General features: G+C 42.0%; 3 protein-coding genes across 11 annotated transcripts; 1 reads left to right on the forward strand and 2 right to left on the reverse strand.

Moving 5' to 3' along the window:
• The first annotated feature begins 124 nt into the window (after window positions 1-124).
• Window positions 125-4,042, forward strand: LOC120664326 (protein CHUP1, chloroplastic-like). Its single transcript, XM_039943481.1, has 4 exons — window positions 125-1,205; window positions 1,319-1,383; window positions 1,902-2,675; window positions 2,906-4,042. The coding sequence occupies exons 1-4, from the start codon at window positions 1,001-1,003 to the stop codon at window positions 3,749-3,751; spliced, it is 1,890 nt and encodes a 629-aa protein (XP_039799415.1). The 5' UTR covers window positions 125-1,000; the 3' UTR covers window positions 3,752-4,042.
• Window positions 4,043-5,015: 973 nt separating this feature from the next.
• On the reverse strand, window positions 5,016-10,545 carry LOC120664327 (O-fucosyltransferase 1-like). 5 transcript variants are annotated; one of them, XR_005670838.1, is made up of 9 exons: window positions 10,387-10,545; window positions 9,966-10,047; window positions 9,787-9,863; window positions 9,582-9,670; window positions 8,637-8,760; window positions 8,087-8,370; window positions 7,517-7,646; window positions 5,759-6,511; window positions 5,019-5,366 (listed from the first exon to the last, which is right to left on the reverse strand). XR_005670838.1 is itself a non-coding variant. In XM_039943482.1 (8 exons), exons 1-8 carry the CDS (start codon window positions 10,507-10,509, stop codon window positions 5,873-5,875), a joined length of 1,548 nt encoding a protein of 515 aa, XP_039799416.1. In that variant the 5' UTR covers window positions 10,510-10,545; the 3' UTR covers window positions 5,019-5,872. The 5 variants fall into 5 exon arrangements, 2 of the variants coding, with proteins under 2 accessions (XP_039799417.1, XP_039799416.1); XR_005670839.1 differs by having other exon boundaries at window positions 5,019-5,387; XR_005670840.1 differs by having other exon boundaries at window positions 5,019-5,396.
• A 297-nt stretch (window positions 10,546-10,842) lies between these two features.
• Window positions 10,843-13,804, reverse strand: LOC120664328 (pseudo histidine-containing phosphotransfer protein 2). 5 transcript variants are annotated; one of them, XM_039943488.1, is made up of 7 exons: window positions 13,558-13,703; window positions 12,488-12,618; window positions 12,279-12,347; window positions 12,023-12,094; window positions 11,864-11,936; window positions 11,652-11,740; window positions 10,904-11,048 (listed from the first exon to the last, which is right to left on the reverse strand). In XM_039943488.1, the coding sequence occupies exons 1-6, from the start codon at window positions 13,615-13,617 to the stop codon at window positions 11,690-11,692; spliced, it is 456 nt and encodes a 151-aa protein (XP_039799422.1). In that variant the 5' UTR covers window positions 13,618-13,703; the 3' UTR covers window positions 10,904-11,048; window positions 11,652-11,689. The 5 variants fall into 5 exon arrangements, with proteins under 5 accessions (XP_039799418.1, XP_039799422.1, XP_039799420.1 ...); XM_039943486.1 differs by lacking the exon at window positions 10,904-11,048 and adding an exon at window positions 11,153-11,568; XM_039943487.1 differs by lacking the exon at window positions 10,904-11,048 and adding an exon at window positions 11,153-11,602.
• Window positions 13,805-15,577: the final 1,773 nt, after the last annotated feature.

Below are 15,577 nucleotides of genomic sequence, written 5' to 3' on the forward strand. Positions count from 1 at the left end.
GAACCGTCTGTTCTGGATCAACAAACTAGAAAGGGACGGGCGAGAGGGCAAAAGGAGAGGTCAAGAGGCCCGAATAAAGAAAGGCGCAAGGTGGCCGGCACTGCGGCGCAGGCTGTTGCTCTCGCTGAAGAAGGAGACGGGACAAGAAGCTTGCAGATTCCAGCGTCGCTTGGAGTTGTCCTGGCCTGCGTTTGGGGAAGCAAGAGAACAAGCCGAGGCGCAGACGGAACAACAGGAAAAAGTAAGCAGAGGCAGCCCCCACCCAATTTTGTCCTGCTTGCTTGCTTGTTTGCTTCTTTCTTCTTCTTATTCCTCTTCTTCTCTCTCCCCCTTGACCTTCTTTTGTTGGTTGCGAGCTGAAGTCGGGGCGTGGCAGCCTAATTTTAGCCAAACTGGAGATTACCATGGGCAGATTTCTTGAGGGGCAGCTTTGATTGGTGTCACGCCGGTGCCAGCGTGACAAGCGTGAGTCATCGTCCATGTAACTGGGCAGTGTGTGAGCCATGCACATATAAGTCGGCGCGTCTGTATTACTGGACATGAAAAATCTGAAAAGTAAAACTCGTTACGCAAGGGGAAAAGGAGACCTCCTCCTTCACCAAGTTATCCGAAACTGAATCCCCTTGTTGAATCTCACGTCGGCGGCGATCGTCGCCGGCCACGGGTGTGACAATTGGTTGCTAGGCTGTTCTTCCCCCAGTCTGTCCGATTCCCCGCCATGGAGGTATAGCCGACCACTTGCAGTTGCCGGAGCTCGCGTTTCCTGACGCGCGCTTTCTGGCGTTCTGCAAAATCTCATCCCTCCAGAGAGGCAGGAACAGATTCTTCCCCATCCATAACCTTGTTGTCTGGTTGGAGCCAATTTTTTTTTGAATTTGGCACGGCTCCGCCCCTCGTGGCGCAAAAGGATGCTCCTTTTGTGACCAGCAAGGTTGGATTTTGATCACCTTCGTGGCTGTCGATTGGGTTCTGATGTTCTGGGCGAGGTAGGCGGCGTCAGATGCACAAGCCCGGAGGTTGCAGCACCAGCAGCGGCCGCGGAGGAAGTGGTGGTGGCGGACCGAGCGGCGGGGACGCCAAGGATTTGCCCCAGCTTTTACTCAGGGTGGGCACCGCCGTCGCGCTCTTCGTCGCTGGGCTGCTCGTCTCGCGGCGCCAGCGGCCGCCCCGGCAGCTCCAGCTGCCACCCTGTCCTCCTTCCTCAGGTACCAGCCATGGAAAAAAATTGTAGCGCCTGTTAAGATGGCGCATCGATTGTCAATTGTGCTTTACTGCTTTGTAATTTGCTGATGATGTGCATGTGTGTTTGTGATTGTAGACTCGGATGATGCCCCAAGCATGAAGGCCAGAACAGGGCTCAAGGAGCTGAGGATCCTAAAAAATGTAAGCATTTGGATTCTGACTAATTTAACGTCCTGATTTATTTGTAATTCATAGTTCCAAAATTCAACCGCCCTTTAATATTTGTTGATGCTCATGCGTAGTATTTGTGGCTTATGATGGAAGCTCTGCAGTCTGCACAGAAATTTTCGGTTCTGAAAATCTGAGTACTGGTGTTTCGATCTTCCCTCGAGGGATTAAAATCCTTTTAGATTGCTAGGTGGTGTTAATATCGTCCTAGCATATCATCCTTAACAGTAACAGATGATCGTTTTGGAACACTCTTCTTTCAAACGGTATCTTATGAAACAAGGTTAAGTTTTCAATTTTGTGGTAAAACATGCATGAACGTTTTTCGCTTCCTACTTTCAACACTGGGTGTAGTTTGTCTTCCAGCTTTCCTCACAAAACTTGACTTCATCTTACAATTCCTGTTTTATGTTGCATATTTATTCCTATTGAATTAAAAGAGTGTGGAAAAATGCTCTATTGACATGGGTACCTTTTCTCTGTTTGTCAAGGAGGACACCAGGGCAAAAATCATCAGCGGAAACTCTGTTCACACGACCACTACAACCACAACGACCACCACCACAGCCTTAGTGCCATTGGCGCCCAAATGCAGAAGCATTGCTGATGATGAAGAATACCTCCTTCCAGAGTTCAATGAAATGGTTCTCAAAGAATTTGGCCGAGGCATAGACAGTATCCCAACCACACCTGCAGCCAGAGTACGGGAAGATGTATCTAATGACCATGAAATCTACAAGCTTAGAGATTTGGTGAGATCACTGCAAGAAAGAGAGAAGACCCTGGAGCTACAGCTTATGGAGTGTTATGGTTTACAGGAGCAAGATGCTGCAATGAGGGAGCTTGAGAATCAGCTAAAGCTTAGCAATGTCGAATCAAAGCTATACTTGTTGAAGATCGAATCTTTACAGTCTGAAAACCAGAAGCTGCAAACACAATTGTCAGAGAACTCAAAGATAATCTCTGAGCTTGAGGCGACAAGAGTGAAGTGCAAGTTGTTAAAGAAGAAGTTGGCATTGGATGCAGAGCAGGCAAAGGAGGAAATGACTTCCCTTCAGAAAATGGTCGATTCATTGCAGAACAAAGAGACTGGTGAAAACAAAAATCATATCGAGGCTGAGAAGAACTTGAAGAAACTAGAGGAGCTGGAAAAGGAGGCAACAGAGCTAAGAGCTGCGAATTCGAGGCTGCAGCAGGAGAATGCACATCTTATTAGGAGACTGGAGCTTACACGCCTACCCCCTGTACCCAAGCCCAGCACGGAGGTGATTCTTTACTGTTCATGGACTGTATAGTAACAGGCACTTACTAACTCAATTTTAATAATCTCTTGGAGTGGTCATGCCTAAACAGGACATGCTGTTATCCATATTTCTTCTGCAGAAGAAATTATGTGCAAAAATAATTGTTTTATATGTTAGTTTAAAGCTCACTCTTGTGTTATTGATACTCTCTGTTATTGGTTCATGAATTCAATAACATATAATGGTTTCAGGTAAAATCATTGGAGGAGGCTGATCGGCTGAAGCAAGAAAATGAGAAGCTGGCTAAAGAGATTGAACAACTGCAGAATGACAGGTTTGCAGATGTTGAAGAATTGGTATATCTGAAATGGATAAATGCCTGCCTACGGTATGAGCTGAGAAACAAGGATGCTCCATCAGGGAAGACAGTTGCACGGGATCTTAGCAAGACCTTGAGCCCCAAGTCTGAACTGAAGGCCAAGCAGCTGATAATGGAATATGCCAATGCTGGTGTGGAGGACAACCACTTAGGCCATGTTGACTTTGGTTCGGAATGCTCTTCCTCACGGGCATCATCGTCAGGTGAACCAGATGATGTATCAATTGATATTGCTTCGATGACAAAGCATAAAAACCCGAAGAAGAAAAAGTTATTTTCTAAACTTCGGAAACTGGTGCTAGGGAAAGGAAAAGAGAACCGTGGAGTTTCTACTATGGAGAGGAGAGTATCTATTTCAAGCTGTTCATTCGATGACTTCACTGGAAGAGATTCACATGATAGCTATTCTTCATTCATGGCAGAACCAAACATATCTGATAGTCGACGACATGGCGATCATGTTTTCAGTATGCATTCTTCTTTGGATAGCATGAAATCTTGTCCTGTTGGAACAGAAATTGGAAATGAGAGGGATCATTCTGCGGTCAAGAGTGTACCTTCTAGAGAGGAAAGGGTAAACACATTTGGTCACAGCGCTCACCTTGATAGCGGCAAGGCCATAGCTGAGGATGCCGAGATCCATAAATTTGCCGATGTTCTGATCACATCAAGGTCAGGTTCCATGTCGTCAAGAAGGTCATCATCCTTCCGACATTGATACACGGATAGATTAGGAGTCATCTGCTGCTGACCCATCTGCCTGGATGTATATTTGTGCCAGGTCTTGATGGGGAAGTTATAGGAGACATCACTGGAATGAAGTTCTCAAGATTTTATTCTCTGTGAATGTACAATCACGTATAGAGTGTAGTTTACTAACCTTTAATACCAACCCTTACCATTTGGGGTCGGTAATGTGTATCATAAAATGACACAGTTTGATGGCAACCATACGACACTTCTTTTGATGTTGAATTGTACTATGTTAAATAATGTTCCAGTTTCCGCATCCTTTGTGGCAATTAAAGGTTACTTGCAAATGTAGCTATCTTCATAACATGACTGCAACTTCTAATTGGGCAGATGCCTGTGTGGCAGAGGATGGCCTTGAGGACGCTGCTGCCGCTGCCGGCTAGCTGAGGCAGCGTCAGTGGCCTATGGAGCACTCCGTATGCTGATGGAACTTGGGTAATAGTAAGATGGCCAAGTAAATGTTTTCCATGCTCTTTCTCGAAACAATTTTGAAACTAAAAATTCATCATGCTAGTTATTTCAAGGGAATTGCTTTCAGCAGCATGGATAATGGATTCATGAAATGGAACAGAAGCGTGAGAGTGTGAGACAGATATCATATGACAGATACCATTACATTTCAGAGTACAGAAACATTGTGAGACTCCTGAAGATGCAGACCACATTGTCTCACAGTGCCCCTTGGCGCGCCAGTTCTGGATCCATATTGGGTGGAAAACCCTGATGCCCTGCGAAGGACAACTGAGCTCTGGACAATCCAACCGCAAAGGGGTGCTCCAGCGCACGCCCTGTCCACCATGACTCTCCTGTGCTGCTGGCAACTATGGAAACATCGACACGATGTAGTCTTCCGAGTTCAGAGCTCTCACCCCTACCCTACCTGGTTTGCTAATAGCCTGCAGGAATGAAGCACAACGTTTTTTTTTTAATCAAGAATGAAGCACAGCTTTGGCGCCACTGACCGTATGCCAATTGCCTCCAGACATGGAGCAGACCTTTGGTGCTCAAAATTCATGATGTAAAGTTCCTCCTCTCTCCCCAGTTAGGCAACAACCTTGCTGCTCGCAGCTATGTAACCCACGCCCAGCGCTTGTACCGCCAGTGGCTTGCCCGCATATGTGGTAATATATTCAGGCAGGAAATACAAACCCCCCCCCCCCCCCCCCCCCCCCCCGCCCCCCACCCCAACCCCCGGGTGAAAAAAAAAGAAATCTCTTCTCACAAACCCATTATGCAAGGCAAGGAACATCGACTCATCATTCATGTTCTCATGCATTATCTGAAGTACAGGGATTATCTAATTGCATATGTGTGTCGTGTCTCCCCATTACAATCAGTCTATCAGCTGATCAGTCAATGAACCATCAACCCAACATTAACGACTTTGCTGTGATTCTAAAGTGCCGTCATTGTATGATATAGCTGAACAAGCAGCCTGATATAAACAACATAAATCAAAACTCAACTAAATTACACACGCTCACAATCTCACTCCGAGCCACTTTGAGAAGTTATCAAACTTGGTGTAGTCACTGAGACACTATCTGAGATCATGGTGCAACCTTGAACCTGGCAGCCTCCTACAAGCACCAGGTTATGTTCTGTACATGCTTATCAGCAAAATAAATAATTAACATCTGAGGTCATGGTCAATGTAATGACTGGAACATTGAATATTCAAAATAATATCCTAGTCCTTTTCCCATCTAGCAGTAATATTCATGTTAAAATGTGCCCCATTGCTAATACTAGGATAGTATTCAGGTCCATAAACTTACAGGTGCAGAAAAGAAGAGAAAAGGACTACTGATACATGTCTAGAAACATACAGGATAAATATGCTATCCAACCTTGTTTCAAGCAGTCATCAATCCATACAAGTCTAAATGCAACTTATGAAAACAAGCTCATACTGATGGAAAAAATACTACTAGCATGTAAAAACAACAATTGCGAGTGAACAAAACCTTACCTCAAGCTTCATCATACACTTCCACTGTCACCCAAGGCCCCACCCCCAAACCCAGCTATCCATGCTACCGAAATTTCCTTATACATTGCACTCACATATGCTTTCTGCTCATCATCAAGACAACTCATGTCCACCAGCCAACTCTTCGGTTTGGCTGGTGAAGTCAGTTTGATTATTAGCTTCCACTCCTATATCTTCTTTATTCTGAAACTGACTTTCAAGGACATCATTTACATTGTCGGGTGGGCAATGGTCAGCATGATTCCTAGCTTTTGTCTGGCAGAAGCACTCCGGCCATGAATTTGTGTAGAAAGACTCTGGATGGATGCGCTTGTGGGGGGCGCCAAAATAGGTGTTGAACATGACCTGCCTGACCCTCTTCTCAAATCCAGATGCATGACCTTCCTCCCTATCCATGAATATCGGAGCAAGGGCCATCCTGTTTGGTGTGATTGTGGTTTGGAAACCATAGTATAGGCGATGGCCCATGAGATTGTTTGCAAAGTTGCTCGGGCCATCATATGTGGGTATAAAAATGTCTGACAGGAGACAGACCATGTAATCAACTGCTGACCCCGCTAGCCCTCGGGCATTTTCTTCCAGCTTTCCAGTTCCGACCATACTATGGTTTTCTAGACGTGGAAACATAGCCCTGAATGGCTTCATGAATCGTTTTCCACCAAAGATCTTGCCAGAAGCAAGGTAAATCCATGTTGTGTTATCAAATCCCATAGCACGTAGAATAAGACCTACCTGCAAAACAATAATATAAATAGAACATTTTTCTATTATTATGGAAATATTTATTCAACAGAAAAGTTGGTTATGATATGGCTCTGATATTTATTTTTCATATACTGTCATCCCACATTTTTGTGCTTTAAAGAAATAATATTTAATGTAACAAGGTCTATTGTGGACCCTAAGTCCCTAACCATTGCCATGTCTGGGCCAACAAAATGCACGGCTTAGTCTGAGGGCCAAAGTTCTCTGGTGCTCTGGTTTTGAGGGCCAAAGTAGGCATGCACCGACTCTTATACTTAATATTTTTATAGAAAATTCAGATTTGTTCCTTACACTCAATTTTTACCAATCAGAATGGGTCAAAACACCCTAAAAGTTCTAAGTTTGGAAGGTCCATTAGCAAAGCATACTTAGAAGCTTAAAAAAGATTGAAATTTGGCACAGCCTACTTAGACTGATATATATCCATGCCATGTTCAAACTCAATCTGGATTAATGATACAAAAATGATAAATTCACTGCCATGTGTGGGCCAAAAATGTAGGGCTTAGTCTGAGGGCCAAAGTTCTCTGATGCTCTGGTTTTGTGGTTTGAGGACCAAAAAGGTAGACATGCACGGAATTGTATAAGATGTTCAAGCAATCATGGAAACTAAAACGCAGACATACAAATCATGAATAGCAAACACAATGCGACGAAGATTGCGTGGGCCTTGCTTTTAGTGAAAGGATATTTTGTCCACGATACGTAAAGAGAAGGTACAAACAATAGCAAGTACGCTGCAAGAACAATAATTCATGTTACCTATATATATTTGGTAACCCATTGTTGGTCATTTAAATTGAAATGTAATGTAAATACAAAAACATACCCATGGAGCTAAGATGAAAGAAAATGCACTAGCATGCACTTACCAGCCTAAATTTGTATCCACATCCAGTGTCAGCACACAATTAGATTATATATTAACACTCAACAAACATCAGGAACAATGTCTATAAGAAGAATCAGTACCTCTTCTGGAGTTAAAGGGCACTTTCCAATAAGCCTTCTTTCCCTGGGGACTAATATCTTTTCTGGAAAATGTTCTTTACGATACTTCAACAGGATTTCCTGTTCTTTAGGTGTGAATATGTCGAAGCACCTGCAGTTTTCATTTTGGGAGTAAGGTATGTTCATCTCTAGCAACACAAAAACAAAATTACATGGCAAGACATACAAGTAATAACCACTGCATATAACAGATTTTCATCTATACGTTATCAACAATAGTCACAATTAATGAACTAAATAAGACAATAGTTTTTTAAAAATTCTAGTATCCAGGACTGAAAATGGCCATTTTGACTTCATCTTAATAATTTGATATCAATGAATGAATGGTACGAGTTCCACATAAGGGCCATGTTTGGCCCTCGTCAAGACTTTCCTACGCCTACAACAACAAAGCCTTTTAGTCCCAAATCAGTTGCGGTAGGCACTTTAGCCTGCTACAGAAAAAATAAATCCAGGGATTGACTTCTCCATTAATGGATACACTTCAGCACTAAGCAATCACACACTGTGATTTGATCAAAGTCCTACCCGGCATATGCAAGCATATCCAGCTCAAACCGAAGATGAATTGACATGAAATGGCCTTCTGAACGGAGCTTATTTGCTATATCACTGCTTGTTTTCATGATATTTGCCTTAAATCGTAGTGCATGATAATTCACCCTGCATCTCAATCTCTGGAGCTCTGGATCATCAATTTTTTCTGCCAAACGGTGCGAAAATGGAGTTAAATATATCGCACCATACTTCCTTATCTTCTCCAGCGCGGTTGTTCTGTACCAAGTAACTGGTGCATCTCTAGGTGGGTCAATCTGTAAGGACAAAAATGTGTTCCATAAGTATAGAATATCTAGAAAAAATTGACTTTTCAAAGATATAGAAAAGGTTAACTTAGTATAGCCAAATTTAGTGTGCAGTGCTATAAAATATATTGGGTCATTTTGATCCATGCCACTCCAATTTCTTGAAGTTGGATCTCATGTTCAAAATCATGCCATTGAGTGGCATGATTTTGAACGTGACACCCAATTTCACGGAGTTGTGGTGGCACGAATCGAATTTTCCCAAATATATTCACCTTATATGCTCTGAGCTTCTTGGTCTTTCCTTGTGCAGTTATTTTTGGAACGCTCATAACAATTCGAACATCATATTTCAATGTCTTGATGAAGTGGGGAACATCATATATATCTACAAAACCACTGGCCCGTACATAAATGCAAAAAAAAAAGTCAACACCAAACCAAGAACAATCTTGCAAAGCCAGAGAAGAAGTGAAATCAATGTCATTATAATTACCAAATAAATTATCTTGCAAGGAGTGCAGCATACTAATATGCAATAGCCCCCTTATTATTTGAAAATCTAGTCAGGTATTAACCGATAGTTTTGGGTTTGTCAACTAACTTTCCACCATAACTTCTAACATCTTCATGATGGCATCAAAAACAAAAATAAGGATTTCAAAGCGTGTCAATAATATCTGCACTGTTACCTTTCATAGAAAAGTTTTTTTTTTTTACAACTTAGCTCACAATTCATCATCTAGTATACTATGAACGTTTCAGGCAAGGATGCTGAAAAGGTGACTAACTGTAATGACCTATATAAGGGTTTGTAGACTGTAAAAGTTCCTCCTAGAGTCCTATTACGATGAACTCATCTTAAGATTCTTTAACTGTAAAAGTTTCTTCTAAAGTCCTACTACAACGAAGTAATGTTTCCAAACAAGTTATAACACTGCAAATTAGTTTATATAGACACATTTTCAGCATTCTAGAAGTATGCTAATTTCCAATAACCCGACTAGTGGTTACGAAGTCCTAATTATCTACTATCAATCAACGCAAACTGCAGAATATCTGATAAGAAAACTTGTAGAGTGAACTTTGGGGGACACTGCTTTTACTTTGTAGGAAGAAAAAATACTGCTCAGACAGAAGGAACCATAATGAACACAGGGTTTGTGGTAACTTTGCATGCCATGATCTTCCTGCATGATAGACATTTCAGACTTACATACCTCTCATCATCCCAGAATGAATTTGCGTCTAACTCTGGCAGCACTAGTGTAGCATTCAAGATTCGTGCTGCAACAACAGCATTACATATCTACAAAATCAAGGCAGCAGTAATCTTAAATTTCTTAGTTATGTTGCCATGAATACATAAAACTCACATGATGAACGATGCTACTTTAGAGAAAAAGTTTCTTATATTAATCATACAGCACTGCGCTGTTGGGTCAAGCCACCATTGCACCGGACACGCAAGTACCCATTGCTCTCAGATTCAGTTGGTGGGGCTGCAAGTAGAGAGATCGCATTTCAGAATTTCATTTTGCCATCATCCAGAATGACATAAAGCTGGACCAGTAATTTCTGGGATGATACAGATAGAAACTTACGAGGCCAATAGGTGCGTGGTGCAGAAGATGCTCTCCAACCATCTGAATCTGCAGTTCTCCACAAGTCATTTACAACAGAATCCTTGAGTAGTAGCACTGATGTCAGTATAAGATATAATTTGGTAGAAATTCAAATAAGCATTGTATATACAATTCAATTCCATGCATTTAGCATAACACAATCTATAGGTCCAACTGAAACTGAAAATACAAGTGATGCAGCAAAGATTTATCTAAGAAAATTGGGACACTTCTATTTAACATTATTCCATACCCATTAAATATTTATGAGCCAGAACATGACGGGTAGAACCATACTTTGTGCTGACTTGACTTCAGTAGTTATGTGGCAATTCCTTATTCTAGTCTTCACTCCAAGCCAAACAGAACAAACAGCAACGAAATCGCGAGGCGAGCACACCTGGACCCTGTAGGTGCCGAGGGGACCAACGGAGGAGGAGGACCAGAGCCAGATGGTGCCGGTCACCAGCGCCGCTATGGCGACCCACAGCCGCGCCGGTCCGCGGTGCCGGCGCGGTAACATCTCGCTGCCGAGGCCCCTGCAAGCGCGGCTCGCCGAACGCCTCAATCGAATCACAAGCACAAAGTAGATCGGGTTATTCGGATAGCCGGCGGCGAGTTTCTCGCGGTGGCTTCGACCACCCGCGCATTTAAAGCCTCAGTTGGTGGGCGCCGTAGGTTGTGCGCGGCGGACCTCCACTTTTTTTCCGTACCAAATAATTGGAAACTCCGGACTGGCCAGGCTCACGCGCTATGGCGTGAGCCGCGTGAGGGCCTTCATCCAGGACATCATCGCCGGAGGAACGGAGAGCTCGGCGGTGACGGCAGAGTGGGCCATGTCGGAGCTCCTGCGCCGGTCTGGCTCCATGGCCGCCGCGACCGACGAGCTCAGCCGTGTTGTCGGCCGCACGCGCTGGGCCACGGAGCGCGACCTGCTGGACCCTCCCCTACATCGACGCCGTCGTGAACGAGACGGTGCGGCTGCGCCTGCACCCGGTGGCCCCGCTCCTCGTCCGGCACCAGGCCCGCGAGGAGCAGGGGCCCGTCGTCCCTGCGCAGTAGCTGAGGCAGCGTCAGTGGCCTATGGGGCACTCCAGTATCCAACCATGCTCTTTCTTGAAACAATTTTGAAACTAAAATTCATCATGCTAGATTGCTAGTACAGATATCGTACGACAGAACCCATATATATTGATACCATTACATTTCAGGGTACAAAAACATTGTGAGACTCCACATTTAACCAAGGAGCATGCGAACTGTATACAACAACACCAGACGGTATAAACACCACAAGCACGTCACCTATGACTAGGGGTGCAAATGGGTGATTCTTACATGCACCTCCAATCCTCTTTAGTTCAAAATTTTATACTAATTTTTCAAATTGAGATATGGTTTTGGAGATTTAGTATAAAATTTTGAACTAGGAAGGGTTGGAGGGGTACCCAATGGATACCAATTGGCACCCCTACCCATGACTCATGAGCAACAAAAGCAACAATAGGGGGCAAAACTTCAGGGGCATATACTACTTGTCCAAAGGAACAGAAGGTAGTCCACACCATTATTTCCTTTGTAACTGCATGGGACAAAAGCAACAAATGGGGGCAAAACTTCAGGGGCATATACTACTTGTCCAAAGGAACAGAAGGTAGTCCACACCATTATTTCCTTTGTAACTGCATTCCATGCTATTCTTGTTACTTCCATGAGTTCACCGCGCGCTCTCGAGGACCGACTTGCCTCAGCAACTGTCTCATCAGCAAGCGGTAAGTAGGTACGAACAGATGTTCATCATCCATGTAAAAACACTGCAAATGAGAGTGGGCAGCAACAGGGCCTTTGGTCTTTACAGATTAGAGTGTTGCGTTTACCTGAAAATATGTCTCCAGCTTCTGCTTCAGGGTGGCATGCTCCCTCTTCATCTTCTGGAGCGACCTGCGGCATCTGAGGTGAGACAAGGAATGGTGAAACAGGTTAGCGCACTGCAAAAGAATTAGATGCAGATATAGATGAAGAGTAGTGAAATGTACCCTTCCAGATTCCTGTCACTGCAGTGTGCTTTAAACATGGAGCACTCATTCTTCATCCTCAGAGCACCGATGCTGTGCCAGAAAAGAAGATACCTTTAATGAACTTGAACTATCTTACTAATCATATTATTTGTATCAGTGAGCTGAGCACTCTAAAAAAACAGTCCAGAATAGGTAATGAGAAGATTCTGAATTGCCGAGTTCTGCAAAACGATTGTTTGCACTATGTTTCTGGGCATATTCACCACCTCTATACCTTGATCCACTGCCTTTGAACTGGTGCGCCAAAGAATCCAACCGGTAGAAATCCTGAGGGTACTTCTCACTGCATCACAAGAAATTGAAAAGTGAATGCACTAAATAGGATGCTTTCGATTCCTAATTATGTCTTGTATGTTTTATGTGTGCATTGTACCGGAAAATCCCAGTTTTGTCTATAAAATGAATAAGGCATATACTACTTACAGTGCTCGCTCGATGTTTGTCAACAACCTTGATGAATCTTTGAAAAACAAAGCCACCACTTCTTCAACAAAATTGGGGCTTGAATCATCCTGCAGTTCTTCCAGCTGATTAAACTGTTCATCCAGGTAACCCTGCAGGAAAAGCACGGGTTAGATTAAAAGGAAAAAAGAAGAAGAATTAACTCTTGTGGTAAAAAAAACAACTTCGCTCTTAAGAGCGGTCTCTTCTAATTGTTTGAGACATTGTAGTGACAAGTATGGTGGCACGTTGGACATAAAAGAAAGATACATGGAATAAAAAAGTATAAGAAAAAACATATATCATGGATTTTCCTGTTTTTCATTTGCTCCGAATAATGTGTTACATGATAATGGAAAATGAAAGATAAAAGTAGCAACCTGTACACTGTGTGTGATTTTTTTTTTCTAGAATCAACTGGCGGAAAAATTATGGTTACCCCTAATGGTTGCAAATTCTCACTAAAACGCACCACAAAAGATCAACTTTTGGGTAGTCCACATAAAGACCAACCAAGTTCCAGCAAGTAGTTTTAGCTAGGCTTCAACCTAGCCAGGCATAAAGGGGACTCTGATGTTTGCCTACCGGAAACTAATGTATGATCAAAATGATCCTCAATTATGATGACCCGGTAAAGTTTGAAAACCTACCTTTCTGTATATTCTCAAAGGAATATGAAAATAGGTAAATAAAGTGGCAAGCTATCCTGTATGGTCGGCGACATCCTTCCCATTTATCTACTAAAATTCAATATCACACATTCACAATGTGTGTGCCATGATGTAGCAGAATACGTTGTGTAACTTTTAGATGGGAAGATTGGAGCTACTTGAGCATTGTCTATACCAGATCAAAATCTAACAAAATGAGCATTGGTTACTTAGAAAACCAAATTTTATAAAGAATTAGTTAGTGTATAACCTGCCTGACAAAATGAGCTACGTTGATTATCCTGTGAAAAATAAGAGCTCCAGACATTAAAAAAATGTTAGTAGGTGGTGACACAGTTAGTCATTACTATCCCAGGTTCCCAGTGAACCGAGATTGGCTACCTGATCGAAGAGGCTTTTCTTCATGGAAATGATCTGGCGCCGCAAATTTGAGTAGTCCATATTTGGCTACCTCAGTCAGTGCAAGCAGGTATAGAGAACTGAGATTGGCACACTGAGATACAAAACGAAAGAGGGTGTATATATAGAGGGAAACATGACATTTTTATAACATGCAAAATCTTTATTCTACATTGATAATGTCCTCCTGTGAATAAAGCATAACAAAAAGACAAAGAACTTTCCTTTTTCAATGAAACTGTTGGGAAATAGCTGCAGTACAAATGCTGCAAGTTGCTCTATGAGCTCTTTTACTTTATAAACCCAGAAAAAAAAACATGTGCCATTGGGGGGGTGTCTCTGCTACATAAAGTTTATGTGGCTACAACGTAAAAAGCGAGGAACTTCAGAATATCAAGAACCTGCACAACAGAAATACATAGAACTGTCACACCATAGAACTTGTTCCTTAAGAAGGTCATGACTCATGAATAAGAAGATAAATAAAGTATTTTTTAGATAGTGCATGATGAATTTACAAATATAAATAATTGCACATTCATCTGTATCACTTATACATATCGAAAGCTCTTTCTAGTTTCTACTATTCAGAGAGTCAGGGTAGCCAGTCTCACTATCACACGATCAAGGCCATCAAATATTGTTAGTGATTGATGAAGAGGATATATTCACTAAATCCAGAAATCCTAACTTTACAAGATATATATCTTCTGCTACAAATGAGTTTCTGGAAGAATTAGTCTTTAAATGGGCATCAACCGTTGAAATTCCTTGTAAGTATTTACATAAAAAATTCCTTTTAATTCAAAAAATTACAGACAAGTGGAGTAGTAACTATGGCCAAGCTGTATCTAGAAAAGTTAACAGTTATCGCGCGCTGAAACAAAAACGAAGATGATGGCTAGCTCACGTAAACTAAGACTGTGCTACCACAAATACAAAATGAAAATGCATTTGGAATAAGCAAACAAAAAAAGTTTTAAATGATCATTGTTTTAAAATAGGATAACAGTATACTTTTCGAGAAAAAAATTACAGTAGTGCTGATATCATAATTCCTGATACAGATGAATTCCAATAGCCTTTCATGAAAACAACTAAAACATTGAAACTCTGTGACTGGACTGGTACTAGCAGAACAGAAAGTGATATACTTGGTACTACAAGAAAAGAATCTAAATGGAAAAAAATGATTGGAGAATCTTTTCAAGAGGTCACTAGCCAGCTATATATTTAAAGTCACTTCCGAAAACGATAGGAACAGTTGGAACTCAAACATGCCAAGTAACCATTATACTAGAACAAATTAAAAACAAATAACACCAAAATAAAATATAGCAAAATTCAAATTTCTAACAGATTTAAGCATTTAAGTTGGAATACCGTTAGTTTGAGCTATCGTCTTCATATATTGTAGAAATATTTAGAGGCACCAAAGATGCAACATCAATAGATTATAACATCTTGTCATCTGACGAGCCAAAGGAACTAAAGTACTAGACTATAAGGAACTAGAGTGCTAGACTCTGCTGCTTTTCGCCAGTCGCCACATCTCACATATCCTGAAACACTGTCCAAAGAAGACTAACAACAAGGAATGGGTGTGAGGCATGATCATCAAATGGCCGAAGCAGGCATCCTACTAAAAAGGAAGAAGATAAATAGTGGCATCACCATGCTTCCACACTAAAACCAAATGGAGAATTGGATGATAAAGAGGAAGATGCATGGTGGGCAGGAAATTCTCACTTTATTCGTTTCTAGTAGCTACTCCCATGGGTTTTCGGTTGTAGTTATATATTTTATTTTGTTTCATCCCATCCACTACTTTCGATAAATGCTGAAAAGAGGAATAAATTGTATAATTGGTGCAGTGAAAATGACCTCTAGGTATCTCTGCTGGATAGTGATAAGAGAATATGAACCTGGAACAGGACATTAAAATGACGGATATTGGTTTAAATGGTTAGTGTCAGTAAAGTTCTTATCTGCGCGAATCATG

This window comes from Panicum virgatum, chromosome 3N, assembly GCF_016808335.1.
Source record: "Panicum virgatum strain AP13 chromosome 3N, P.virgatum_v5, whole genome shotgun sequence".
Lineage (NCBI taxonomy): Eukaryota > Viridiplantae > Streptophyta > Magnoliopsida > Poales > Poaceae > Panicum > Panicum virgatum.